General features: G+C 39.4%; 3 protein-coding genes across 3 annotated transcripts; 1 reads left to right on the forward strand and 2 right to left on the reverse strand.

Moving 5' to 3' along the window:
* Positions 1-654: 654 nt before the first annotated feature.
* On the reverse strand, positions 655-26,501 carry parietopsin. Its single transcript, XM_031283202.2, has 6 exons — positions 26,489-26,501; positions 16,049-16,052; positions 3,279-4,928; positions 2,431-2,759; positions 1,117-1,362; positions 655-978 (listed from the first exon to the last, which is right to left on the reverse strand). The coding sequence occupies exons 3-6, from the start codon at positions 3,670-3,672 to the stop codon at positions 862-864; spliced, it is 1,086 nt and encodes a 361-aa protein (XP_031139062.1). The 5' UTR covers positions 3,673-4,928; positions 16,049-16,052; positions 26,489-26,501; the 3' UTR covers positions 655-861.
* Positions 4,106-13,430, reverse strand: nt5dc3 (5'-nucleotidase domain containing 3). The gene is made up of 14 exons (XM_031283201.2): positions 13,049-13,430; positions 11,799-11,983; positions 10,955-11,029; positions 10,793-10,848; positions 10,441-10,531; positions 10,212-10,349; positions 9,245-9,305; positions 8,956-9,058; positions 8,345-8,446; positions 8,108-8,189; positions 7,914-8,000; positions 5,668-5,808; positions 5,512-5,576; positions 4,106-5,404 (listed from the first exon to the last, which is right to left on the reverse strand). Exons 1-14 carry the CDS (start codon positions 13,389-13,391, stop codon positions 5,140-5,142), a joined length of 1,794 nt encoding a protein of 597 aa, XP_031139061.1. The 5' UTR covers positions 13,392-13,430; the 3' UTR covers positions 4,106-5,139.
* On the forward strand, positions 15,621-22,742 carry hsp90b1 (heat shock protein 90, beta (grp94), member 1). Its single transcript, XM_031282920.2, has 18 exons — positions 15,621-15,829; positions 16,374-16,476; positions 16,825-16,966; positions 17,800-17,916; positions 17,998-18,329; positions 18,490-18,601; positions 18,730-18,858; positions 19,157-19,273; positions 19,372-19,509; positions 19,616-19,693; positions 19,813-19,878; positions 20,423-20,692; positions 20,815-21,060; positions 21,197-21,333; positions 21,460-21,538; positions 21,902-22,057; positions 22,247-22,351; positions 22,466-22,742. Exons 1-18 carry the CDS (start codon positions 15,781-15,783, stop codon positions 22,490-22,492), a joined length of 2,403 nt encoding a protein of 800 aa, XP_031138780.1. The 5' UTR covers positions 15,621-15,780; the 3' UTR covers positions 22,493-22,742.
* Positions 26,502-27,805: the final 1,304 nt, after the last annotated feature.

A 27,805-nucleotide genomic window follows, 5' to 3' on the forward strand; every position in this document is an offset into this window, starting at 1 on the left:
ATGCTCAGACTTTATCATTATGTCATCCTTTTCTGAAATGTCTTCACAAATGTAAAAATAATAATACAAATAAGAAATTGACAGACCACAGAGTAGGCCAGGCAAAAGTCTTTTACTGCCTGACTAACTTCTCATTATAATGCACAAGGTGAGACGTGCAGCAGGCTCACTTAACAAGTGCACCTACATTTCCCATGTTTTTGATTTTGTGGGTTTTGGAGAACTGATATATACTCATGTTATTTGTATACACTGCAGCAATCTAATATGTGTGGGAAGTGTGGGTGGTGGCAAAAGGCAGGAGTTGTACATTATTTGGCCTAACTGTCAGTGTTGATGACATGATGGAGCTGTCTATTGTTGACATTGATTTTCATTTATTTACATAATATTGGATGGTTGGGTAATTTCCTACATGCATACTGTACAGTACACACCTGCAAACATCAACATGAAAAATGTAACAGTCACAAGTCACAGAAATAAAACCATCTTACTGAATACTCTTATTGTTCTAGAAAAATGGGATGGACAATAAATACAGGAATACCTTGCAATATAATGAAATAATAAAATGCCAAAACAAATCAGTTTCAGATGAATCAACCCTGCTCCTATATAATCCTAACAAGTTAACAAAATAAGCACTTTTTGCCGGATGGATTGGAATTGCATTTATTTTGTCCACCTCCTCAATATCAGCTAACAGTCTCTGTGCCGATTCTGTTCTCACTGGGCTACAGTGAAGACCTCTCTGAGAGACATGGGCCTGTAGATGTGCAGGTCTGTGTGACTGTGTCCGTGATGGGACACCAATAAACACTGACAACCATGGCAGCTTCTTGTTTTCACCAGAGAAAGTCACAGAGGCAACACCTTGCTGTGCGAGTTGACGGAGCGCATGTTGATACTGGCAGTGTGGAGCACATGGGGAACATAGCGGCCGCACGACAGCACCTCCAGAGCGGCTTCACGGAACTGTTGGACACAACATTTAGGAAATATATGAGCATTGATTTCACGTGCAATTCAAATCTTTTTTTCTTGTGCCTATCTGTGTGCATACTCAGCCTTTGCATTTCAATTTCACAGCAGATATACACTTCAGCTGCTTACCTGCTTGTTGGTAAGGAAGTAGATGATAGGGTTATAGACAGGGCTGGTCTTGGCAAAGTACATGGGCAAAGTGGCGACCAGTGGAGGGATGTAGAGCTCTGGATCCACGACTACCACCACTGACAACGCAGTGTAGGGCAGCCAGCAAACAAAATAAGCTATGATCATAGTCAGGACCATACTGATGGCTTGATCATTCTCCTTCTGGCTGGAACGCCCACCCTGGAGCTCCACACTCCTGTTCAGCTACGAGTAGAAAGGAAATTTGACACCCATTAAAGGACAAATCCGCCGCAAATTGAACCTAGGGGTTAATTACATATGTGTACAGAGTCGACCGTTCTCTGGGATATGTTTCATGCTAATCGAATGTGACCAGTTTCATCGTAAACCGCTAATTAGTTTATAACGCTAGTCGTCAGGGCAGAGGGTAAAGTAAAAAGAAATCGCTATTTCTATTAGAGATGAGCCCCGATACTGCCTAAAATGCTGGTATAGGGAAGTACTGGAGTTAATGCACCGATCCGATACCACGTAATAAAGCCCTAAAGAAAATCTACGTTAAAGTAGTTTATTTATTCTTTTTCCATTATAACTGTCAAACTGTACCCAGATAGCAATGAGTCGGTGGACCACAGGCGATGCTCCAGAGGCAGTAGAAGCGTCAGAATGGCTTCAAAGAAAGTTCTGGGGCATTCATTGTTTGTGTTTGTTCATGTTTCACAAAGAGTTTAACGTGAGCCAGGCCGACAACAAAGATAGAAATCATATCACATCCATACAGGGATAGTAGTATACAGTTGTTAAAACCTAATAAAATATATGACACACTGGTATCGGATCGAACTCGGTATCTGCCGACACGCAAGTTCAGGTATCAGAATCGGTATCTAATTTTTATACCACTAACAAGGCTCAAAATAGCACCACACTTCCTCGGTAGCATAATGAGGGTCCCTACATGTAAACCGAAGCATTGAGAACTTTGTAAGTGTACAGACAGTTTATTAAAAAGACCTTCAACCAATAACCAGTAACATAGCTCAAGCACGGCGTTCGTCGTTCGACTGGTTGTGACTGCTTTCCCAAGACGGCGCCCGCCTGTTTACATGAACGGTAATGTACGGTACACATAGGCCTATGTAATTAACCCCTAGGTTCATTTTGCGCCGGATTTGTCCTTTAAAAGCGAATAGCTTATTTAGTCTGTAGGTGGTAAATTGCAAACAGATAAGGATGGTGGGTATGCATTTTAAATCTAGCCTAGTTCTTATGGTGTGAAAGTGTAATAAACAGAAGCCATCATAAGCCCACCTTATTCATGGATGTGAGCACTTTGGAGTAGCAGTAAATGATGACTATAGTAGGGAAAATGAAGCATAGGAGTGTGTAGAAGATGAGGTAGCTGTAGTTGTTCCACGATCTCTTCTCCCAGGCCAGAGAGCAGGAGGTCTGGATCCCTTCAGGTCCATAGGAGCTCCAGCCGAATAACGGAGCCACTGCCCAAAACAAGCAGAAGATCCAGACAAATAGCAGCCCGGCGATGCTTCTCCGCATGCTCAGCTTTAGACCAGCTCTCGGCTTACACACCAAGTTGTACCGCTCGTAGGCTAGCAGGGTCAGAGTGCAGAGAGACACCAAACCTAGGAAAGGGAAATAAATGAACAAAACAAAAACGTCAGCTAAAGGTCCACTTACTAGCTTTTTCTGGACATTTTAACTACATCTCATGGTCTTTCTCAGGGTATGGAGCTTGTTCAGTTGTCATAGCGAGCATCTCCAATATCTCCAGAACAACTGAGCAAACTCCATCAACTGAGAAAATCGTAGTGTACCCAAGTGTAATTTGAATTACAGTTTGTGTCCAAAGAATAAACTTCAAGTCAGCAAAACAATTTTTTCCCCAAGAAATAAACATGACATTTGCCAAATCTGATAACAGTATTAAGAGACGTTTTCAAAAAGCATCAAACAGAGGCCTATATAAATGTGTGTAAAGCCACAATACATTCTGAGATTAAGTGCAGTGAAACAATAGGATCAATATTTTAACTTACAATTATGTTTGTGTTTTATAATGACAGACCTCAAGGCACAAAGAAAACAAAATTGCTCTCAAAAAGTCTATACAACATAAACTGCTCTATCACAACTCCACTTACCAAAATAATTGACTGCAAATCCTTGAAACACGCAGGCTGTGTCGCCAATAAAGAAAAAGCCGTGGTAGTTAGTGATGGTGACGACCAGGGATCCGCACAGGCCTATCATGAGGTCAGACACCGCAAGGCTGAGGAAAACGGTCGTAGGCTGGAGTAGAGACGGGTTCCTCAGCATCACAGTTATGACGAGACAATTGTTAAAAACTGTTAACAATGTGTTGATGAACATGATGAAAGAAATTATACTGTAGCCCACCCGAGGGAAGATGGTGGGCGTAATAGCCACCACCTCGGCGTAGATGGATGGATGAGAGCCAGAGCTGCTGTTGCTGTCCATGGTGCCTAAATGAAGTCCAGCTTTGGTGAAACAACTGTGAGGGCAGACTGAACCCATGGACACTCAAGAGGACACAGCGTGATCGATCTTATCATTTCTGATCCCTGTTAAACCACTCAGCTCGGATCAAATTGTGCACCTGCCTGATAGACAATTGCCCCAAATGCAATATGGGAAATTGGTCTGTAACACGATTTGAATGGATTAATCCTAATAAACCCACTGCTATAATGGTAATTGGAAAGTTGAGGGGTATAAAGGAGGGATGAATTAGTCCTGAAAACTAATTTTCAAATTATAAAATGTTTCTTCCTTTTATTTGTTGTTTAAATACAGCTGACAGAGAAGGAAAAAATAGCATAGTATGCAAATGGATTACACATTCAACAAATAAATACAGTACCTGCTAATTAAATCTTATTACATAACAATTATCCAACCATATCAATTTGCTTTAAATTCATGATATAAGCACTTGGCTCGGATCATAAAGCATTTGTATTTTAATAAATAGTGAAATAAGAACACACTTCAACACATATTTACTAACTACTACAGAAATGCAAATAAACCATGAGGTTTTGGCCACTGGTATTTAAGAATTCCCTTTTTTCAGATTATACATCAAATATATTCATCTCAAGTCTTCGTAGACCAGCACTTGTGAAAACATTTCATGCATTCTTTGCAGAAGTGTCAAACCCATGAAAGTCAAATAGCAACAGTTGCTAAATGCTAAATATAGCAACAATGCTCTATTTTTTGCTGACAAACGGACATTTCTCATGTGCTAAAATAAGACATTCAGTATACAGGCTGTGTTGTGTGGAACTGGTTCAGACAATTGATTACAAAGATCTTAGAACACAAATGTGCAGTGTGTATCACATTGTACAGCTCAAAATGAAAATAACTAAGATGCAAAATTTAAAAAAAGCTAGATTACCATATATTACATTAGGCTACTACAAAAATATACGCATTGGAGTAATGTGAAAAATACATTAAGGCAACAGAATTTATAATGTAAATGTCACATCTGAGTATTCCCATTTTACTGACAGTCTATTGTTGTTTTACAGATGCAAATGATAGAAAAAGAAAAGATAATCTTGTACAATTGATACCAGATCCATGATAGACATGATGTGTGACTGCCCCCTATTCGTTAGACTGTGCAGCATGCAGCATGTTTGCATACTTTCACAACAATCAGTGCATTCAATGATTCAAATTATTTGTGATAAAAATATAAAATACAAGGTGTCCATGTTTTAAATTAAAACGTCGAAATGCTCTTTCAGTCATGTGCCCTGGTCCTCTTTAGGACTGAATTCTTTGAGAGGAAGTATGTAACTAAGTAGTTTTAAGCTTAATAAACATTACCAGTTTGTACATATCTTAAAATGTCACATGCATCTTCTAAAATGCCATATCTTAAAACCTAACAAATACTAATTAAATCAGCAATTTAGATTATCCAATCCTAGTCTTTATGTTTTAACCCTCTCTCTCTCTCTCTCTCTAATCGGACTCTGCTTTGGTCCTGCTGAGCTGTGAGGTGACGCTAATACCAGCAGGACTGTGTTCAGGCCAGAAGGGGGACTCGTGCTGCAGGGGAGTACGGCGAGGGAAAAAGGTGTGCTGGAAGTCATAGTTGAGCAGGCAGCTGATGGAGGCCATGTAGATGTCAGCAAAGCGTGAGAGTCGGCGTGAGAAGTATGTGGGGTTGTGGTACGTCCGGAACAGACTCCCAAACTGAGGGTTGAAGATGTCCTTTGTCTGTGACCTGCCATGAAAACATTCATACCATCAAGATACAGTTTGATCAGTTGTACAAGATCTCAATAAATGATCAAAGCTGCTCCTGATTGCTGAAGTAATTATCTCCGTTACCTCATGGCTTCTCTTTCTCTGATCCACTCCTCAACGACAGCTTGAGATGCTGGATCCCTATGTACCTGTTTGGGAGCAGTGCAAAGAAGTTAAGCACACCGATTGAGGATAGAGGCAAAAAGGGAAAAACACAAACGTCTTTATGAGTCTCCTAACCTGCATCTGTTCGATAAGTCCAGTCAGTGCCTGTAACCAGGCCATCATGTGCACGTACTGTTCCGTGTTCATGATCTTGATCTCCTTCCTCAGCTCAGGGATGATGGCGCCCGTCCTCCAACCATGTTTCAGCGTTAGATCCTGCAACACGGACCAGAATTGTTTGTGTTAGTGTCTGAATCATGTTTTTACATGCAGGAATTAAGCAATAAAAAGGGAGTGCTATAAACAATACACTGGAGTTGCAGGCTTAAAGTACATATCATACAGTACAGCCTGAATTTGAGTGTATTGTTGCTGTTATACCACTGTGTCATACATTTATGATTACCTGTTGAGACAGCTATAAAAATAAACCTTGTATATACCGGCCATGTAGCAAACAGCATGTCAGCAGCACAACTGCAATGCCACACTAGATCTGTATGACTTCACAGTCACACTAGGCCTAGTGTTGCTTACTTAGATGTATTTAGAAATGCTAATAGCCCAATACACAATCAATGCTGTTGTACTAATAAGATGATTTTTTTTATTGAAATTGGTTGCAGTTATGCACCTAAAGCTCAAGTAAAGGCTGTACCAGTGCAAACAGCAATAATTAAAACCAGGGTTTCTAGGTTTCATCAAGACAAATTTAAGACTTTTTAAGACCATGATTAATAAAATGTAAGACCTATATCACGACATCAAAAAAAAAGATTCCAGAAACATTGTCTGAAACAATTCCCAGATTTCCTTGTTGGCAAAATAAGTTGCATGTTGGTCTCATTTGTACTCGTAATACAGCAAATTATATTTGGACTAGCGACAGAAAGAACTACAACCCCACAGAATAAAAAAAAACATTCTAAAGTGCTGCGGGAACATTTCAATGAGCATTAGAGGTAGCGTTACATGGACGTAGGAAAATTAAGACCTGTTGAAAGTTATTTAAGACCTACACAATACAAATTTAAGACTTTTTAAGGCCTACATTTTTTATTTGGAATTTTTTTACTTTTTTAGGCTTTTTAAGACCCCGCGGAAACCCTGTAAAATGGAAGTGTGTTTCGACAGGTCTTTCAGTGAATGTAGTTAGCGCCAAAGTACTGACATGTGACACAACTCACAACTCACAGCGGCACTCATACGCTACTCTCCGTTACCGCTCGCTTTCCTTGTGCGACCACACGGGCACTGACGTCACTCACTTAAGGCACCCTGCCATTCTCGCTCTAACTTACGCTACTCTCGTAAGGGGGTTGCGGTTACCCGCAATACCGCAGTGGTACGTTGCTTCTTCACTGCGGTAAGAAAAAAACTATACCGTCAAAGCCCTAGACACAACAACACAACTTTTGTAAATACTAACAAAAAAAATAGTTTAGCCTTTAGTAGCTGTGTTTTGTTCGTTCTATGAGCCCAGGTTAGTTAAGCCTTGTATCAGTAAGTAAGAAGTATGTAAGACGGGCCACTGACAAACTGCTAAAATGGATCCAGGAAAATGAGAACATTTTTTGGGTTTCTTTAATAAAACTGCATGAAGCAGAAATAAAATATTGCTCCATCCCTTCCTCCCCTGTAAGTCCTTAGTAACTCAGAGATGCTTCTGTCCACTTGCAGTAACAATCTCATCCTACAGCCAGAGAGGCTGGCTGTAAGCTGTGGTTAAACCACAAACGCCATGTTCCATCTTTCTAAATACACAAGTTGACATGTTTGATAGCTGGCTGCCTGACACCAGCAAGGCATCTGTATTTAATTACCATCATTTACAGCTGGTCAGACACATGCATATATCTAAGTCATAACTCATTGTAAAAACAACTGATGCTAGTTTGAGGGGCGGTTGGCAGGTTACTAGGTTACAGGTATAAAAAGGTGCAGTGTATCACTGCTGTAGATTTGATAGGTGTGATATATCACAAGGCACTGACTAAAATGCCTGTCAACCAAACCCAATGCAGAGCTACTGTAACTGTGGTTTAATGCATGAAGAATTACATTCTCAACCCAGTTATTTAAGTATCTTTGTTTTGCTTCAATCATTTACTCAGCATCTCCTTATGTGCTTCTTCTAACAGAACGTTAAGATTTAGACTGTTGCATATAAAGATTAGCGTCAGCACTTTAAATTCAGGAGAAACACACTTATCTTAAATTGGGCATGGTCAAAGCAGGGTTCCCCTCTAATCTTTCATAAAACAGTGTTTTGTGTAGTTATAATGGGTCATCTGTTGTAAATATGCCTGGATACTGCTTACTGCCAAGTCACTGTAGATGTGATCACCAAAGTAGAGCACTTTGGATCCTGTCCAGCCTGTGAGTCTCAGGAACTCGTAAAGGTTTCCCTATAAAGATCAAACACATGTTTAAAAAATAATGAAACATGTATTTTATAAGGTGTATTCAGAAGACATTTTTCAGGAATTTTAAACTGGCATGAATGGCACAACACCTGTTTGTAGATCTTTCCTTTTTCCAACTTGTGAATCCTGTCCCACAGCAATGCACCTTTGTCTGTCACTCGCCTGAAAGGTCTATGGAAAAATACACAAGACACATCTTAGCCAATATTGGCAGCTCCCAAACAAACATACACTACTGGTAACTGCTGGCAGTGTGGCCCAGCGAGGCCCCTAGTGGGATAAAAGAGACACAGCATGGACGTAGTATAAGCCACAGACGCACTTACTTTCGCCTGTCATTAAAGAAACCAGGTTTGTCGGCCTGAACGATCACAACATCAAACAGGTCCTGCCAGTCCTTCCCAACAATGTAGTTCATTCCTCGGTCCCTGAGAAGGACAAAGATTCACATTGTCAGAAACATTTTTTTAAAGATGATTTTTTTGGCATTTTAGGCTTTGATTTGTGACAGGACCGCTTAGTCAGCAACATTTTAAAGCTCATCAGAAAGGTACTATAAAAAAAGACTTGAGGGCTCAGCGATTCACCAGCAATAAAATGTCCATCTCGTACTATGTTAGTACTAATATAGATCCGGGAGGACGTCAAGGTTGAAACATTGCATTGGTAAAAAGGACACAGGTTTAATGTTTCTGAGTTCTGGGAAGCCTTTTTAGGTTGGATATGCATAGCAAATCATTTTGTACAGTCAAGCCTGACTTCAAAAAAGGGTCATGGTCAATGACTTGAATGACAAATACTTGCAGATGGAAAGCCTTTTGATGTGTGGAAGTTAAGGCATTATACAGTGGCACCCATTTAATATTAGTACACTGATAAAAGACATGTTTTACTAATCACAGCAACAACTACTTGCACTCTGTTTGCTCACACTTACACAAAGTCAAATGGGCTGTTGGTAATGAGGAACATCTTTTTTCCATGCTCTGACAGCTTCTTCAGCACGGCGTGGCTTTGCTCACCATAGCAAATGTATTTCTCTGGGAAATGGGAAAACAGAGAGAGGGTGGAAGGTGGGTGCTGCTGATTTAATTTGCACAGACAAAACTGCTTTTTATTTCTATATCACATCCTCATTATTTCTACATTAATTGTTTATGTTTTGACAACAACTAAGCACAATTGCTTTTATCTCAAACAAAGTAATATAAATCAAAGAACATTACCAATATCTGCCTCCACGGCTCGGTACATAATGCCCTTAACGTGAACATCTCTAATGGCTTCCTGTGAAGAGGAAATAGTAAACAGTCCTCAGCCAGGAAGTCATGACTTCAGTGACACGATGTTAGCATTCAGCTCCAGTAGCAACACTTTGCTCTGTATATAAACTGTTGACTTGGAAGCACAAAGACAGTGCATCTCTGAATACAAATTCAATATGAAGAAAGCAGACCCTGGAGTTTAGTTATTTTGGTGACACAGTGAGTAAGTTTCCACCACATTTTCAAAAGTGTAACCTGTGCTTTTGAATCAGTAAAAAAGAGTAAATATACTCTCCCTTGCAAAGTCGCACATTTAAAGGAAGTTTATCATACACAAAGATTATTTGATGTACTCAAAAGTCAAAGGAAAGTGAGCAAAAAACAGGGTTAATGCTGAATAATAAATCAGGCTCGGCAGGAAAAAAAGATTTAGCGGGGTGTCCTTGAAAACATATAAGAGGCACTCATGGAAATAAGAGCGTATGTGAGGGCTTTTAATGACAGTGATCTGTCAAACACGCTACAGTGTTACACAGAATAGACAGGACCAGCATGACAGCTGCCCTCAAAGGGAGACGCATCGCTGATTTCTCTCCCCTCTCCCTTTGACGCAACAGAGCCACCAGAGAACAGACGCAGATGGCTGGAGGCGGGCTTACTCAACTAAAATTAGACACCGTTTTCAGAGCTAAAATTAAGATGGGATCGAATGGCTTGAGCATCACAGCACACTGCAAACATGTAAATACATTAACATGCATGTACATATGGCTGGATTTAATGTCTCTATACACATTGACCCATGGGTAATACAATAATGAGTGAGTGCTGCTGAATGCTGAATCAACTTGTCAGATTTTGCAAATATTGTATGCCATTTTCCCAAAGCATTGATCAAAGACGGTAGACAAATAATAAGATATTTCACCTTTACGTCTTTGTAGAGATGCACTGGCTCATAGTCGATATTGTGCCTCATAAAGAAGTCATTGACACAGGACAAGAGGCTCATCTCAGGCAGGGAGAATATGTCCATGAACTGTTTCATGGTGTGGCCATGGGAACTCTGCAGGACAGTGATAAACGTCATTATATTCTGTTGTTTTTATTTCTGTAGCGTCCATCTTGTCATTGATAAGATAGGAAATGTTCATTACCTTGCCATAGAAGTCGCTCATGTTCTCCAGAGGTACATGACAACCGTCATACATGGCAATTACTTCCTCATCAGGAACTGGATGAAGACCCCTGTAGAAGAAACACAAAATATCAAATCCGTTGACATTAATATAATTCACACTAATGTCATTTGTAGCATGTGCAACTTCCTAAAATGATGATAAACTCCAGAAAAGCTGTAAGATGTGTAGTCTGAAATGTTGAATGATTGCCTTTAACTGTCTAAATCTGTAGCCTGATGAGAAAAGCATGTTATACTCACACAGTGTTCTCAGTGTATTAGTTATTACCCACTACCCTGATGTGAGAAGTAACACAGTGCACATATACCTGTATACAGTTCCCAACTGGATGTAGTGAAAAGCATCTATCTTCATCAGCAGTGCCTGTTTTAAGTCATTAAATATGTCCACAAAAATTATCATGAATAAGCAATAAGCCTAAAATATAAAACTGTTAGTTTTTGAGTTAGATAAGGAAAGACCTTCTCACCTTCTGAACGTCATAGTGAAGTCCTCTGACAGCAAAATTAGGAATATACTCATAATTTAGCAGACCCTCTGGATACTAATATAATAGAAAATCAAAAATTGGTATAAGATTTGCAGTGACAACAAAACAGGGCATTAGATCTACTGAATCATAAAACAATTGGATTGCAATGGAGTACACCACAAGGCCCTATGTAGGTAAAAACAGTGCTGGATGGTGCAACACAGTTGTAGCCCAGTTTCAACCTTAAATGTGGGGTGATTATACTGCCTATTATTAAAGCACTCTAACTTGGGGTGGCAGTAGCTCAGTCTGTAGTGACTTGGCTTGGAAACCACCAGTTCAAATGCCACTCTGAAGTATGTAGTGTGGACTGGTAGCTTTCAGAGGTGCCAGTTTGCCTCCTGGGCACTTCCAAGGTTGAGCAAGGCACTGAACCACCAAATGCGCGGGGTGCCATCCTATGAGACAGCCCCCTTGCTCTGACATCTCTCCATAGGTCCTGTGGGGGGATATTTCCTCAAGTATGTGTGTGAATTTCCCCTCGAGGGATATATAAAGTATGCTTTCCTTCCAACCCATTCAGCCATAAACACAAATTTCTACTCGCATATTGTTTCTACTTTTTTAGCAGCTCTACTGAAAATGTTTGTGGGGTTAAATGCCTAGCTCAATGGCACAGTGACACTATTTTTCAAGTGGGATCCTGCTCTTATTTTTACATTTTGTGTGTAGTTCAATTATTTTACGAATCAATTACAGCCGAGAAGAATGATCCTGTCTGTATCTGGGGGAAAAATAAGTTTAAATTGCCAGGTTTTAAAGGGTCACGCTGGTCACACACCCTGTGGTTAGTGATGAGAATGTCGCGTGCTATGTTGAAGATGAGGGTGTGGAGGTTCCTGGAGTAGAACGCCAGGGTGTAGTCATAGTCGAAGCCATAGATCTCTGTGTCCCGCAGGCTCATCTCATTGTTTGCAAAAATGGTGTCAGGGTTAACTGAGTTGGCAGCAATGGCTGGGATCAAACCTAAGAGGAGAGAATTAGGTTATTTTGCTGTTTCCTTCCATCTGGGAACATTATTTGTTAATATGGTGTATCTTAGGACAGAAGTACAACTGTCTTGAAGGTGGTGGATAAAGGCTTTTGATTTGGTTTCTGAATAAGGCCAGTAAACAACGATATGGAGTACCTGCACATTAGACTTTTGCAAATACTGTTACTTATTTCTCAGTACCACCGCTTTCTAATGAATATGCGTATTCATGGTGTGAACTTATGATGCGTCTGGAATTCAGTCTCTTCAGTTCCTACTATCCACTAAAAATATGTGAAATGTTACCAGATGCATGTATTAAATATGCATAATCCAGGATTAACAGTTTATCAGCCCTGGCCGTTTTTTGGCAGTCTGCAAATTATCTGTATCAGCGTTTTATTTGCCTGATAACCGATAAAGTTAATTAATTAAAAAGTATGTTACTTTGGCTCTGCTACAGCTCTGTGTCTGTCCCTCTGCTTCAGTTTCACTCACCAGTGAGTCTGACTTAATGTCCCACAAAACTATCTGACTATCTTTTACTGTGTATGATGTTGAAAGTTTCTAATTTATTAAATAATTGCTTAAAGCATTTAAACAAAGTTTTATGTTACAGTTTGTAACATTCCAAAAATCTTAATTTTGACTTAAAGATTTGTATTTTCACTGTAAATGCATATCGGTTAAAAATATCGGTTATCGGTTTCATTAACTACTAATAATCGGCCTTGAAAAAACAGTATCGGTTGATCCCTAAATAATAATAAATAAGATATTGGAGGTAAATCTTGAGTTGCATTATGTTTTACAGTATAAAGTATGTATCAAGTGGGCTTGATACATTGTAGCTATAGCTACAATGTATCAAGCCCACGGTATGTTCAGGACGCGTTTTTCGTTTGAAATGCTGCTAAATGTGAGGCTGTAGAACTGGTCGGTGCATTAATCTGCTGGAAACATTAGTCATAACAGGTTTATAAGGCAACAACAGTTTTGTATATACCGCAGTGCTGTATAATATTAATGGAATGCTGCTGTTTTATCAGTGTCCATACCTTCAGTCTGCCTTTTGGTCTCATTGTAAACAGACCACAGCCTCTCTGGCATGTCCTGACCGTCTGAAGAGCTACTACAAACAGATGCTGCGTAGCTTTTGGCTCTAGGTTGTTGTGACAGGAGTTGACCGACTCCATGGGCTACCGCACCAAAATTCCGTTTCCATAAGCGAGGTGTGAATGGCCGGTGGTGTAAAGTCTGTAATACATTACAGAAAATATTCGCCTTCTGCAGACAGTTCTTGTGCTTCAGAAGAGACAAGGACAAAGACAAGGGCGCCATGACTCTAATCTTTAGGGTGGCAGCCCGTGTGTCGCGGGGGACTTTCACAGATGAATGCATGCAGTTGATGCCGCGCTCGTCTGTAAATAAATACCAGTGTCCTGCTTTATACGTCACTTCCGCGTTTGACAAGACCCAGCCAACCAGCGAATCAGAGGCTGGTGCGTCTGGAGCATAGAGCAGGGATGTATTATAAGACTTGTCTGGAGTTCAGTTGCTTCCTACTGTCCACCAAACAGCAGCGATATGTTACCAGATCATAGACTGTAAATGTTATGATATAATTTAATGATGTAATAGGCCTATCATATTTACAGCCTATGTACCAGATACATTAAATATGCATCAACCCAGGAAAGGACCCACTATACCGAGCTACTGTATTATTAAATCACTTTGTGCTACCTTTTTTCTATGAAAGGTGCTATACAAATTTCTACTTCTTTTTTCTTCTTCTTCTTCTTCTTCTTCTTCTTCTTCTTCTTCTTCTTCTTCTTCTTCTTATTATTATTATTATTATTATTATTATTATTATTATTATTATTATTATTATTATTATTGCTGTAAAGCAACGGCCAGCAGGCTTTCTCTGGATATTTGAAATAAGAAAATTATTTCAGAAATAATTAAACGTATGGAAGCCGGAAAATAGATAAACCGTTAGGAATGACATCACCATTCTGGGTGCCTGGATAGCTCACCAGCGTGGGCCCCATGTACAGAGGCTCAGTCCTCCCTGCAGCGGCTGCATGTTCAATTCCGACCTGCGGCCCTTATGCTGCATGTCATTCCTCCTCTCTCTCCCCCTTCATGTCTAAGCTGTCGTATAAAGGCCTAAAATACCCCAAAAAATAATCTTAAAAAAAAAGGAATGACATCATCATTCTGACTGAATCTCATAGTATTGACTTAGAACGTCTGTATTATGACTTAGTATCTCATGACTAAATCAAAATTATGAGATACTTAGTCCTAATAATGAGATAATTAATCAAATGTTAGACTTTTTTAAAGCAAAATTATGACAGATACTAGGACATGAATTAGTTTTTTTGGCACACTTATGAAATGCCTCGTTCTAGTCTATTGTTATAGCATATATAAAAAAGATTTGTATCTGACAGAAATTAAAAAGAATTATGAGATTCTAGCTCATTATCTAGGATCTTTAGAGAGGAATCGTTCTAATTATCTTAATATCACATAGGTTTGACTTTTAAAGTTCAAAGTTTGACCTAGTATCACTTTTGTTTTGATAAGTAAAAAACTGTATAACAAACCTTTGACTAAGTCTTAAGTTTGACATAGAAAGTCTACATTATGACTTAATCTCGAAATTGGCTTCCATATTTAAGGGTTTGGGTTTCTTTTGGAAAAATATTATGCTTTGTTAAAACCATTTAGTGCATGAAAGTGTATACAGCCATAGATGTAAGCACTGGTTTCAAGTGTTATCAAAGGGCCAATGACGCGCGCACACACACACACACACACACACACACACACACACACACACACACACACACACACACACACACACACACACACACGCACACACAAAATGAAACTATAACTGCTATTTAGCAACTGTAACCTTATCCTATACTCACACAACCGTGGTACACACCCATCAGACAGGCTGAACAAGCAGCATAATAATGTGCATATTTGTATGATAATGTTACATCCAACCATTAGTGACATTAGTATGACACAATCTCAGATTTTCACAAATTGTTTAGAGTGTGTATTTGTAAAAAAAAAAAAAAAACTAAAAAACTAAAAACAAAACGGTTTGCCATCATCTGCATAACTCACTAAAAGCGACATCTTGTGGACAGAGATCAGTGGTGCAGATAATGTGTAGTCATCATTAGTGAATGCTTCCATTGCTGCATATATCTAAGTACAATGAATCCACACTTTGAATGGCAATGCATTGATACTATACCATATACATATACGTAGATACACATTATATAAATTAGACTGAAACAGACACAGACATAATACTACAGTAAGTGACAAATGATGTCAATGTCAATATAATACTCATTGTCCTACAGCTTCAGAGGCTGTGACATGGCATAAGAAAATCAAAGTTTAACTAACGTGTTGACAAAGATTTTTTTCCCATAAGTAAATTTTAGGAAGTGATGTGCTGATTATTCGTTCTTGGCCAATGGTGTCCAGCCACGATTTTCGGGTATTGACTTATGTTGATGAATCTGATTGGACAACATGTACAGGAGACTCGGCTGTGATTGGCCAAAGGTTGTGCGTGGTGCGCAGCCATTGGTCGGTTGTCACGGGTTTAATAGAGTGGGCTCTTTTGGTGGAAGAGGTAGCTTGTTAGTCTCTCTTGTTAAGGCAGTGCTGCGTGCACTTATTTCCCAGATTTTGTTTCAGGAGCTGCAGATCGGCAGTCAAGCAATAACGTTACCTCAAAATGAAACGGGTGTGCGTGATAGGTCTTCTTTTCGCACTCTTTGCCTTTGGTGAGTAACGTTAACGTTATCGGAAAGATTTTGATGTATCGTCTCACTTTTTATTACCCAACATTTTAGCTAACATTAGCCAGTAAGCTAGCGTTAACTTGCGTTTGTGCTTATTTTTAGCTCATTCATTAATAACGTTAGTCTTCATATATTTATAGTTATAAAGCTTCATTTTCTCTTTGTTAATGATAGACAGCATGGCTGACTTTGGTTCAACACATTTCTTGTAACAACGCTAGTATCCGTTATTGTTATCGCCTTTCCAGACGTTTCTAGTAGGAACACCATGTATGGTAACGTTTTTTTGATGCTAGCTAACATCCACATTTAAGTCGTTGCTATTGTATACATGTAAAATCCATATTCTGGCTAAGAAATAGCCAGCCTGTTTAACATTGCGCCTTACTTATTTGGCGATTTCGATCACGCCTTTGCAGAGCTTCATTCTAAATTAAATGTTCTTAAATGCTGAATATTTCTCTAGATACACCTGTAGTAATTTGTAAGTAATCTTTACAAACAACAACTTTTTGTCCCTTGGCAGCTGCTGTAAAGGCAGAGGATGAACTTGACATCGATGGGGCAGTAGAAGAGGACTTAGGTAAAAGCAGAGATGGCTCCAGAACAGATGATGAGGTGGTGCAGAGGTAAGTGTCACTTCAAATCTTTTCAGAATATGCCTGTTGAGTGAAATGTGGTTGTCCCTATGAGGAAAGGTCGACTAAACCTAGAGTTAACAGTACAAGGTCAACATGACCAAGCTTGTGCACACAAATGCTCATAGCAACCCTTGAATTGTAGTGGTGGCAAAGCTTTGCAACGTTTACGGCACATCCCTCATTAAGACAACGGAATCTTGTGTGCCTTGGCTTTAACTAAAGATGCAGATCCCTAGAGGGGAGAACAAATTTGCATGTTGTTTGTTGGCAGCTATGATTTGTTGCTGTGCACCTCCCTGATCTCACCTGTCTGTGTGTGCATCGGACTGTCCCCAGAGAGGAGGAGGCTATCCAGCTGGATGGATTGAATGCAGCTCAGATCAAGGAAATCAGAGACAAGTCAGAAAAACATGTCTTTCAGGCTGAAGTCAGTCGTATGATGAAGCTGATTATCAACTCCCTCTACAAGAACAAGGAGGTGAGCAGGAACAAATGGGATCTTGATGTACTGTATCACCAGTTTTGCAAACTGATTTTGGTGGATTTACTTGTATCAGAGAGGTGTTAATTCAATGATATCTTTATAATTGATGCCCTAGTTAGTGGTATATTGAATTGTGTTTTTATCTAATATTCTTTTTCCCCCCACATGTTTGTAAATGGGGTGGGCATATTATTAAAACCACCTTAATACATTAAAATCCACCACTGCAAGCTACCATCTCAATAATAAGCATATAGTTAAATAAATACCTCATTGACAATGTCAAGTAAAACTGAACTTTAGTATATTTTATAAAGAGAATGTATGGCTGAGTTTATTGCATTAGATTTTACAGATGTACCTAGTAAAATGGTCACTGAGTGTGTATGAAACTAATTAAAGCATAGTTATATCATTACCCTAGCCTGTAATCTGACTAAATTGCCACTTTTATTTCACTTCAGTAAAATATTTCAGGCCGTACAGAACAAGAAATTCAATATGAACATCATTTAAAAAAAAAATAAAATAAAAAATAAAGCCACCAAGGCGCACATTTAAACTGACACGTACCAAACTTTATGGAATCCAGTTTGTATTTGAAATATTGAACAGTTACTATCAGCCGCCTCTTAATAAACAAACTGGGTAACTTAACGTCACACCAGTGGGTCTCTGTCATCTGATGTCACTCACTGTTTGAGATCTGGGGGAGGGGGTGACACGGTGTGTCTGCTGGTTGGACTCAGACTGGGCAGGATTATTGTATCAACCTTATGGCTGTATATCTTAAACTAATGATCAAATGATTTTTGTATCTGTTTCAGATCTTCCTTAGGGAGCTGATTTCCAACGCCTCTGACGCTTTAGATAAGATCCGCTTGATGTCTCTGACCAATGAGGATGCAATGGCCTCCAATGAGGAGCTGACCATCAAAATAAAAGTATGCACAAGAAGTATACTTACTGTATGTTGCAGTCCTTCTTGTCTTCTCTGTCTGTAACTGTATTATTTCTATCTCCAGTCTGATAAGGAGAAGAACATGCTCCACATCACTGACACTGGTATTGGAATGACCAAAGAGGAGCTGGTGAAGAACTTGGGCACCATTGCCAAGTCCGGCACTAGTGAGTTCCTCAACAAGATGACAGATGTGCAGGCTGAGGAACAGTCAACCTCTGAGCTGATTGGCCAGTTTGGTGTGGGTTTCTACTCTGCTTTCCTTATTGCCGACAAAGTCATTGTGACATCCAAACACAACAATGACACCCAGCACATCTGGGAATCGGACTCTAGTCAGTTCTCTGTTATTGAGGACCCCCGCGGGAACACACTGGGCAGGGGATCCACCATCACGTGGGTTTACGTTTTGTTTTTAATTATCTTAAAATAACCTATAGCAATTTTAGCTACTTTTTTAACTTTATGATCAACTGCTGTTGGTTATATTGCTCTTTACACCTCTCAAATGTATTGACTGTAAAATGTAATCCTCCCCATCTTTTCCTAACCTCAGACTTGTCCTGAAAGAGGAGGCCTCAGACTATCTGGAGCTGGAGACCATCAAGAACCTCGTCAAGAAATACTCTCAGTTCATCAACTTCCCCATCTACGTTTGGGCCAGCAAGGTGATTACTTGAAACATTTCCTCCCACACTTTGACTCACTTGTTCCCAGCAAAGTTATGTTATAAAACTGACAAAATGTGGAAGTAAACAAATGGCCCTTACATAATTTCTTCCCATCAACATCCCAGACTGAGACAGTTGAGGAGCCCATCGAAGAAGATGCTGAGACAGCAGAGGAACCAGAAAAAGAAGCCGCTGAAGAGGAGGCTGAGGTAGAGGAAGAGGAGGAGGACAAAGAGAAGCCTAAGACAAAGAAGGTAGGTTCATAAAAGGTGTGTGTGTGTGTGTGTGTGTGTGTGTGTGTGTGTGTGTGTGTGTGTGTGTGTGTGTGTGTGTGTGTGTGTGTGTGTGTGTGTGTGTGTGTGTGTGTGTGTGTGTGTGTGTGTGTGTGTGTTTTTTAAATATGATTTATATGGAGGCAGTAAAACATATTTGATTATGCCATAGCCTGAGTTGATGCTATTTCATTTGGTCATTTTAATACATAAATAATTTGGTCTCTTTGTTTTACAAAGAAGGGCCATTTTTGAAAATGTCCTATCTCGTTTGTTGTAGGTTGAGAAGACTGTGTGGGACTGGGAACTGATGAATGATATCAAGCCCATCTGGCAGAGACCAGCGAAGGAGGTTGAGGAGGATGAGTACAACGCTTTCTACAAGACATTCTCTAAGGTAGGCACCTAAACAGTAGCACTTGTAGATTTTGTGCCTTCCTTGTAGGCTCAACATGTTTTAATTTGATTCATTTAAAATATGTTTTCCGCTAACAGGACAGCGAAGACCCTCTGGCCCACATCCATTTCACGGCTGAGGGTGAGGTTACCTTCAAGTCCATCCTGTTCGTGCCCACTGCAGCCCCCCGCGGCCTGTTTGACGAGTATGGCTCCAAGAAGAACGACTACATCAAGGTATTTTCCTCAAGCAGACTTCAGTAATCATTTTAAGGGATTGTATTGTGCTTATAGAATGATATTCAGGAAAACCCTCAACTTGGTTTCTGTCTTTCTATCACAGCTGTTTGTGAGGAGAGTTTTCATCACAGATGACTTCAACGACATGATGCCCAAGTACCTGAACTTTGTCAAGGGAGTGGTGAGTGATTTATTTATTATTTTTTTTTAACTCTTGAGACAGTCATGTGCTAATATGAACTGTTTGGTCTTTTCCGTGATAGCATGTGCGCTGTGAATAATAGAAATTTATTTTGCTAGGTCGACTCTGATGACCTTCCCCTGAATGTGTCCAGAGAGACTCTGCAGCAACACAAACTGCTTAAGGTGAGTTTCCCCTCTAACATTAATAAAACACCATCTAAATACCAATTTTTTTTTTTTTACTTTATCTGTAAAGATCACTTTTTAGTGTTATAACATTTCATTCAATAGTGAGCAGGGCAAGTAGGAGCTGAGTGAGTCAATGTGCTGAGCACAACTCTAAGTTTTTTTTTTTTTTTTTTAACCCATTTTAAATAGTAAAAAAAAAAAAAAAAAACAGTGTGGCGGTCAAAGTTGATACTGTGGTGTGCTGCCACAAATAGATCAATGTATGGGAAACACTGTATGATAATGTATGTGGTCTTTACTGACTGGTCTATAAATGTTTTGTAATTAGATGCAAAAAGACTATTGATATCAAGCAGGAAAGGAACCTTATTTGATTAGCACATTATAAAAAGTCAAAGTGCTTTACAGGAAGAAGAAAGGGGAAGAGAGCAAAGTTAAAAAAAATCAATAAAATAAAGAGGGTTAGGAATAAGGAATATCAAACTAAATCCAAAGGGAAAGTGACAAAAGATGTAAAGCTCATCTCCCCCCTGTTCAGGTTATCCGCAAGAAGCTGGTGCGTAAGACTCTGGACATGATCAAGAAGATTGCCGAGGAGCATTACAACGATAAGTTCTGGAAGGAGTTTGGAACCAATATCAAGCTGGGTGTCATTGAGGATCACTCCAACAGGACCCGTCTGGCCAAGCTGCTGCGCTTCCAGACCTCCAACAGTGAAACAACTGTGGCCAGCCTGGAGCAGTATGTGGAGCGCATGAAGGAGAAGCAGGACAAGATCTACTTCATGGCTGGTACCAGCAGAAAGGAGGTGAGTGGATGTATTTGTATACATGTATGTTGTTTGGTCAGGTTAAAATGCTCAATTATGTAAATCGCAGTGTAAATGTAATAGCCTGGCTTTGATCATTTGTCCTATTTTTCCCTCTGCAGGCTGAGTCTTCTCCCTTTGTGGAGAGGCTGCTGAAGAAGGGCTATGAGGTGATCTACCTGACAGAGCCTGTGGATGAGTACTGCATCCAGGCACTGCCCGAGTTTGATGGAAAACGCTTCCAGAACGTTGCAAAAGAGGGTGTTAAATTTGACGAGAGTGATAAGACCAAGGAGAAGAGGGAGGCCCTGGAGAAGGAGTATGAACCTCTCACCACTTGGCTGAAGGACAAGGCCCTGAAGGACAAGGTAGTGAATTAGTTTTGTAATATTCATGACATAGGAAATAAACACCAGCCACAGACGTGATAAAACGTGGCTGCAGCTGCGGAGTTACGTCTATTCCATCGTCACACGATTTAATATGATGCTGTCCTTCCCACAGATTGAGAAGGCTATCCTCTCTCAGAGGCTAACCAACTCACCCTGCGCTTTGGTTGCCAGCCAGTACGGCTGGTCAGGAAACATGGAGAGGATCATGAAGGCACAGGCTTACCAGACAGGAAAAGACATTTCCACAAAGTGAGTAATGACCCTGTGCTTTTCAGTGATGTTGATGCTTATTGTCATGGTTGTAAAATGCAAATGTATAACATGCTGTGGCCTGCCTGTTGACTGAGCTTACATGGTAATTCCTCTTTCCTTCAGCTATTACGCCAGCCAGAAGAAAACATTAGAAATCAACCCAAAACATCCCCTCATCAAGCAGATGCTTAACAGAGTCAATGTAAGTCTCTCCACTGTCACTTCTATCTTTGTACTATTTTAATGATTCCATATTGTGTAATTCTATAAAATAACTTACCACTTGTATAAAGTGGCGCTGGACTTGCCTTTTGAAAGTTGTCTACCAAAAAGAAAAATGTTAGGTCATTCACATCAATATAGTACATCAACATAGTTTTTCAACAAGTTTAACATAGCTGCATGTCTAACATGGTAACACAGTTATTCTGTTAGTGATAATCATTTTCTATTATGATAACATGTATTAATTGGTTTCAGTGCAGCATTTATTTTGACATAAAATTTACCAATCTGAGCAAATAATTGATTTTTATTTATTTAAAAAAAAATGTTATGTCCTCAGGAAGACAGTGAGGACCAGACTGCGTCAGATCTGGCTGTGGTTCTGTTTGAGACGGCCACGCTGCGCTCAGGCTACCAACTTGCAGACACAAAGGCTTATGGACAGAGGATAGAGCGCATGCTCCGACTCAGCATGAATGTACCCCTGGACGAACAGGCAAGTTGATGCCACCTACCACATTCTGTATTACTTTGGAAACGCTTGCATAGCACAGTTTTAGTCTTCACCTCAACTTTTAGGCTTCTCTACCTGCTTCCGGTTGCCCAGTCGGGTCATTTTAAGTCAGCTCAGTGATGGATAAAGATTGTGGGGCTGTTGTGTTAAAAATGATGAACTATTCTACAGATTGAAGAAGAGCCAGAGGAGGAGCCAGAAGAGCCAGAGGAGGAGCCAGCAGAGGACGACTCTGAAGATAAAGAGGAAATTGTAGACGACGAAGATGAAGAAACGGTGAGAGGACTTAACATGCTGTGGCATCTTAAGGATGTGAAGTAAAGAAATCGGGAGTATTTTGTTCTTATGGCTGTTTCTTCATAACTAACTTTTAATTTTGTTTTCTTACAGACAAAATCAGACAAAGATGAACTGTGAAGCACTGAATAGAAGAGCATGTAACAATGGAGCTGGAAATGGGTTTGAGTCTTGTTCCAGCGCCACCGTGGTCGACGTTATCCTGGGTGGGATCCCTAGGTTGGGTTTTTTAAAGGCGATCATTGTTGGTTTTGGTTTTGTTTTTTTATTACATTCCTCATGACTGTAAATTTGTTAATATTTAACTGACCTGTTTATGGAAAGAAGCGATCCTGTCTCTTGATCGAATAAATGTTTCCTGGAAAAAGGACACATGTGTTTGATGTTAAAAATGCACAAGCAACTGAAAGTAAGGTGCTTTGACTTAGAAGCATAAATGAGATGTTTATGTAAGTAAAAAGGGGGGAAAAGCAACATATTGCTTTGTGGATGAAGGTGATCGATTATTGTGGTGTGTGTGTGTGAATAACAACTGAAATTTGCACTTCTATAAGTGCATGGCAGATTCTTTGGTAGGTACAAAGAGCCGGTTGTCCATCAGCACTTTGAGTTAGCAAAATTGAATATGCCAAGGGAAACCAACAAAATACTGAAAAATACAAAATATCAACTCAGTCTTTCCAACAAGATAAAAACAGTTTCTTGCACAACCTAAAATGTTTTTCACATGGATCATCTAGGGTGAAAACCTTGAATCGACGAGCTCAAATTTCTAGTTTTTCGTCGTCAGAAATAGTCTCGGAGGTTTTCTTAAAACTAAACAAAATAATGGAACAATCTTCACTGCAGTCTGTTATTTCATCCACTGTATATGACCTAAACCGACAACACATTTACTGTACTGCATATGTGGTACTGTATATATTACCCATGGTACCAAACTACTGGCTGTCCTGGCCTACCTTCTGGAACACTGCTGTGCATGTCTCCCTGATGCTAACCAAGACAAAAGGAAGAAAAGGCAAAACTGTAAGTGAATAAATGAATTTGAAATCTTATGGTGAAAGCTATTTGCCATTTTTAATGTTGAATGATTTAATGACTTGCAGAATCATGCAGAGAAACTTTTAAAAAAGGTGGCATTTGTCATCATTCCATTTTGTTTTGCTGTGAAATGTTTTCTTGTTTCTCAGCATTGCTATTTTGCATTGTTATGTGTTCTGCTATTTTAAGGCAGAATACATAACATTTGATTAAAACTTGTAAGCAACTGGGCACGGCTGATCACCTTTGGTTTCTTTACAGCCCCTCCAAATCGAGAGATCCTACCGGTAAGGCTTTACATACAGCAGAGGGTGCCTACTGTACTGTGTCTTCATTGAACAGCAGTTCAATGATGGTCTTTCTCTCATTATAGAAAGTGAACAAAACCTATCGAGAGGCAGTTTATTCAGGTAGGAGTCACTCAACTGCTGACAGAGTTGTTGGGTGCTATACTTTCACTGTTATTGTAGTTTGTCAGTCACCAAAAGGGTGTATAAATACAAGTCCAAGTTGGAATCAAGTTGTTGGAAGGACGGTCCACCCACCGCCTGGGAGCAGAAATGTGGTCATATCAGGGAGCACATATGTCTCAGCAGGGCTCTAACCAATCACTTACTGGGAGAGCAGAAACTGAATACAGACCAGGTGTGAGGGAAAGGGTGAGACTTATCAGCATCTGTGTGGTTTGGTTACGACTCTGAAATCTGATAAGAGCAAATTGTATGGGCCTATCTCAACAGCTGTCTGCTGTGGAAACTCGAAAGACATTAATGAACCCAAGCCGGGCCCAGGTTTATTATGGTTTACAAAGCCTCTTTACTACAATAAAGCACAATAGGAAACAATTGTTATTAAATAATATGTATTTTTGCACAATTTAAAAATGAGTGACATATAACCTGCAGGCATCTCCAGATACACTTAATTGTGCTTGTAATTACAGTCAATTTTATCATCCTATGCTAGCAAAATGCTAACAAGAAAAGAAAAACTTTAAAATGATTTCATGTTTCAGTTTTAATGTAATGCCACATATACAATGAGATACCTTGGCATCTCCTGAATATTTACAATGTTGACCACTTTCCCCTGCAAGGATCTAATCATTGTGTGTGCTCAAAGCATCTCTTATGGAACGTGTGTTCCTTCCAGCACACTGTGATTGGGCTTCAGGAAATGGATCTGCAGGTGTTTCCATTGTTTAATGGATGATCTGACTAAACACCAGAATGATTCACCAGAATTGTTTGATGTAAAGAGAAAATATGATGTAATGTATTTAACATTGCATTACAAGATCATGCCCAGTAGATGGCACAGTCCCCCACATCTTGAAAATATGAATGGCACCATAGGGTGTGTTTATAAGAAAGAAGACAAAACATTTGCATGCAACTACACTCATTGCTAGTTTATTAGGTACACCTTGCTGAAAGTAATCAGTCAATCAGCAGTCTAATACAACAGTTCTGCAATAAATCCTTCCTTCATGACGGTTAGAAATGATATACTGACAGGCATTTCAACCCATTTATATCAATGAGGATAGGCTAAATAACAAAAACAGCTCTCTGTATAATGCAATGAAATTCAATGGCAACACAAACAAACGCAGCCTCCAAAATAACCATACAGTTGAACCTACACCTCTCTAAAACAGTATCAACAAAATCTGAACATTGTAACCTACATGACAGGAGGATTTATTGCAGGACTGTTGTATGCGACTGCTTTAGTACAGTGTTTACTGTAGTTTATCATATTTCACTTTTAGATAGCTGAGTTTACAGATAGGCTAAAGTTAGTTACACAGTTGTTACTAAAAGGCAAGATTTCTGACCATTTTATTTTTTAATATTGTGTGCAATGCTAAAACTTGGCATTCAGTCAGAAACTGTAAAACTATATTTTTAGAGTAGTATCCAGCCATGTGTCTTCACACTGTCCCAAACACAGTAACATTAGCACTGTAGAAGTGAGGAAAACACCTCTTTGTTTCAAAGTGATACTGTAGTAAGAACCATATTACCTATCACAGCCAGACATCATTCATTTACCTCACAATTTTAGTCATTTTACTATTTCAGTGTCACTAATCACATCATATTTTTTTTATCAGTCACAATGTATGTTTAGTGAATGAACAGGTTTTATTTACAATTTGTTATTTGGTCATAAAAAGGTGATATTTCACTAAAAACTATATAAATCACACACAAAAAAAATATTTAAAGCAGTTCAGTCTGATGTCTTAATATGTTTGTACAATAAACAAGCTAAGACGAACTGCACTTCACATCATTGAAGAGGCTAAAGGGGTCTGGTGAAGAAGCATCCCCTTCATTATCTTTCCCATAATAAGTATCAGGAGCTGCATTTTCTTGGCTTTATAGCAGATATTAACTGCTGAGAAAGTAAGGAAACACTCCGCATGATGTGGTAGATGTGTGGGTATTACCCAGTCAGCACATTTCCTTTGGATGTGTAAAATATTGGCAGAGCTAGCCCACATTTTGAAATGAATGAGTTCCCACACCCTGTCTTTTAGAGTTTATATACCCAAAGCTGAAAGCTAGTTTAAGCGAGTCATACTGCTACCAAAAATGAGGCTATTGGAAATGGTAGATACTGTCCATTTGTTTTACATGAGTCACATCTGTTTTATACCTCTCAGTAGTTCTCATACTCATACATAGCTTTGGTTGGTGAGAATATGCGGAGCCATTAACATTGAGTAAAATAGCTTTTAAAGCTTCTGTTGTAGTTTAATTTGAATTGTAGCTTCACCCTACACTGCTTGTCTTTAGCTGCAGATGGCAGCATGTATTGTACATTCAGAAGAATTCAATTGTTTAGTCTTTGTGGAAAGTGCTTTAGAGAGGTGTTGACTCAACTTTATTGTCACTTAGTAAGCTGTATGTAGCTTGTATTGTGTTATACTGCTGGTGGCTTTACAATTGTGTTCACCTCTTAGACATCAAGGTAGGTGGGCTAAATATGAATTAACAAAAACTGAGCATTATAACCTTCATGAAGGTAGGATTTGTTTATTTAGATTGCATTAGTTTTAACTGCCTAATAAACAGAGTGTATATTCTCATCAGTCATCAACATCTCTCAACTAATCTTCAAATACGACAGATTGACTGCCTCCTGTAATACAGTGTAAATACTGAGCCTTATGTCTATAGAGACCAATTCCTGTACAGTAAACCACAAACTTAACTATTCATTATTTTCTTTATTGCACGTTGTAAATAAAAATCTAAACTCTTGGTGCAACCTAAGGATGATTTAGAAGTTCTTAGCATTTTGAAGTGTTATAATTCCAAAGCTGCAAGCTCCATTGGTCTGTTGAGAAGCATAAATAATCTTCAGGATCTACGGTTCAGAGAGCAGTGCTGATGCACAGTGCTTGTTCTCTACTAACACCTGTCTCTGATGTCTTCTTACTACAGTATAGGTACCGTGATAGGGTTCGTACCGCACACGTCCAAGTAAAAGGTCTTGAATGGTGAGTGTGGGAGCTAGCAGCTAAGCAGCTGCAGCAACGTTGCATTATAGGTCACTCCACGGACGTGCTCCCATATGTTCGCCTGAGTGAGAAAATGTTGTGCTTTCTTAATAAAGAGCGACAGATATGGGCCACAGAAGGGGGAGGGGTCCCATAGCCAAGCCACAGACAACCATGGCAGATAATAGCTGTGCTCTTTTGGTACATTGTTTTTACTTCCTCAAGTGATTTCCTGCTGCTTACCTGTAAAATTATTCCTTGATCTCTCTTTGCCCTCTGCTTTCTACCATGAAAGTCCAATGCAGCATGATAATCCCTACAATGTGGCACACACAAAGGAGGATTGTTGCACATTTGGCAATCTGTTCTATTTCTCCCTGATTAGCTGTATTGTGTTTAAAGTTCAGAGTTGAGTAACCTGAGTAGTTACATTTGAGAGCACAGTTGGAGAAAGAGTAACCAGTTTACAGTTTTAAGGGCACATGTATATCCCAGAAATAGGTTTTCTTCTATTGTGAGAAAGTGTAAAGGAAGGTCTAGGTTCTTAAAAGTGCTGTTTAATCCATTTCAGAAGCATAACTCATAATTACTGATGTACTGATCAATAGTTTTAAAACCCAAATGACTGCATCACTTGTCACAGCTTTTCCATGTAAATGATTAACTATATGTATGTGTGTTGACTATCATGTTTTACTTCAGATCAGAATCAGGTTTATTGCCAAGTAGGGTTTCACATACAAGGAAATGTATTTGGTGTGATTGGAACTTTCTGGCAGCATACAGTAGTTGCCTGGGACTCACAATGTTCTGAAAGGTCCCATGACATTAGAATATGCATCAGATTTATTAACTCTTGTGTTGTCTTCCCGTCG

Source organism: Sander lucioperca, chromosome 7 (genome assembly GCF_008315115.2).
Source record: "Sander lucioperca isolate FBNREF2018 chromosome 7, SLUC_FBN_1.2, whole genome shotgun sequence".
Taxonomy (NCBI): Eukaryota; Metazoa; Chordata; class Actinopteri; order Perciformes; family Percidae; genus Sander; species Sander lucioperca.

What these genes read in the sequence shown, in the direction of transcription:
- nt5dc3 (XM_031283201.2), bottom strand. Translation starts at nt 13,391, where the DNA reads ATGCATTCATCTGTGAAAGTCCCCCGCGACACACGGGCTGCCACCCTA. An exon ending in GACTTATCGAACAGATGCAG is followed by an intron (nt 5,577 to 5,667) that starts GTTAGGAGACTC and finishes GCTCCCAAACAG; the next exon opens with GTACATAGGGATCCAGCATC. An exon ending in AGAGAAAGAGAAGCCATGAG is followed by an intron (nt 5,405 to 5,511) that starts GTAACGGAGATA and finishes TTTTCATGGCAG; the next exon opens with GTCACAGACAAAGGACATCT.
- hsp90b1 (XM_031282920.2), top strand. Translation starts at nt 15,781, where the DNA reads ATGAAACGGGTGTGCGTGATAGGTCTTCTTTTCGCACTCTTTGCCTTT. An exon ending in TCTACGTTTGGGCCAGCAAG is followed by an intron (nt 18,602 to 18,729) that starts GTGATTACTTGA and finishes TCAACATCCCAG; the next exon opens with ACTGAGACAGTTGAGGAGCC. An exon ending in AGATGCTTAACAGAGTCAAT is followed by an intron (nt 21,539 to 21,901) that starts GTAAGTCTCTCC and finishes TTATGTCCTCAG; the next exon opens with GAAGACAGTGAGGACCAGAC.
- parietopsin (XM_031283202.2), bottom strand. Translation starts at nt 3,672, where the DNA reads ATGGGTTCAGTCTGCCCTCACAGTTGTTTCACCAAAGCTGGACTTCAT. An exon ending in ATTTGCAGTCAATTATTTTG is followed by an intron (nt 2,760 to 3,278) that starts GTAAGTGGAGTT and finishes TCCCTTTCCTAG; the next exon opens with GTTTGGTGTCTCTCTGCACT. An exon ending in ACTTCCTTACCAACAAGCAG is followed by an intron (nt 979 to 1,116) that starts GTAAGCAGCTGA and finishes TGTGTCCAACAG; the next exon opens with TTCCGTGAAGCCGCTCTGGA.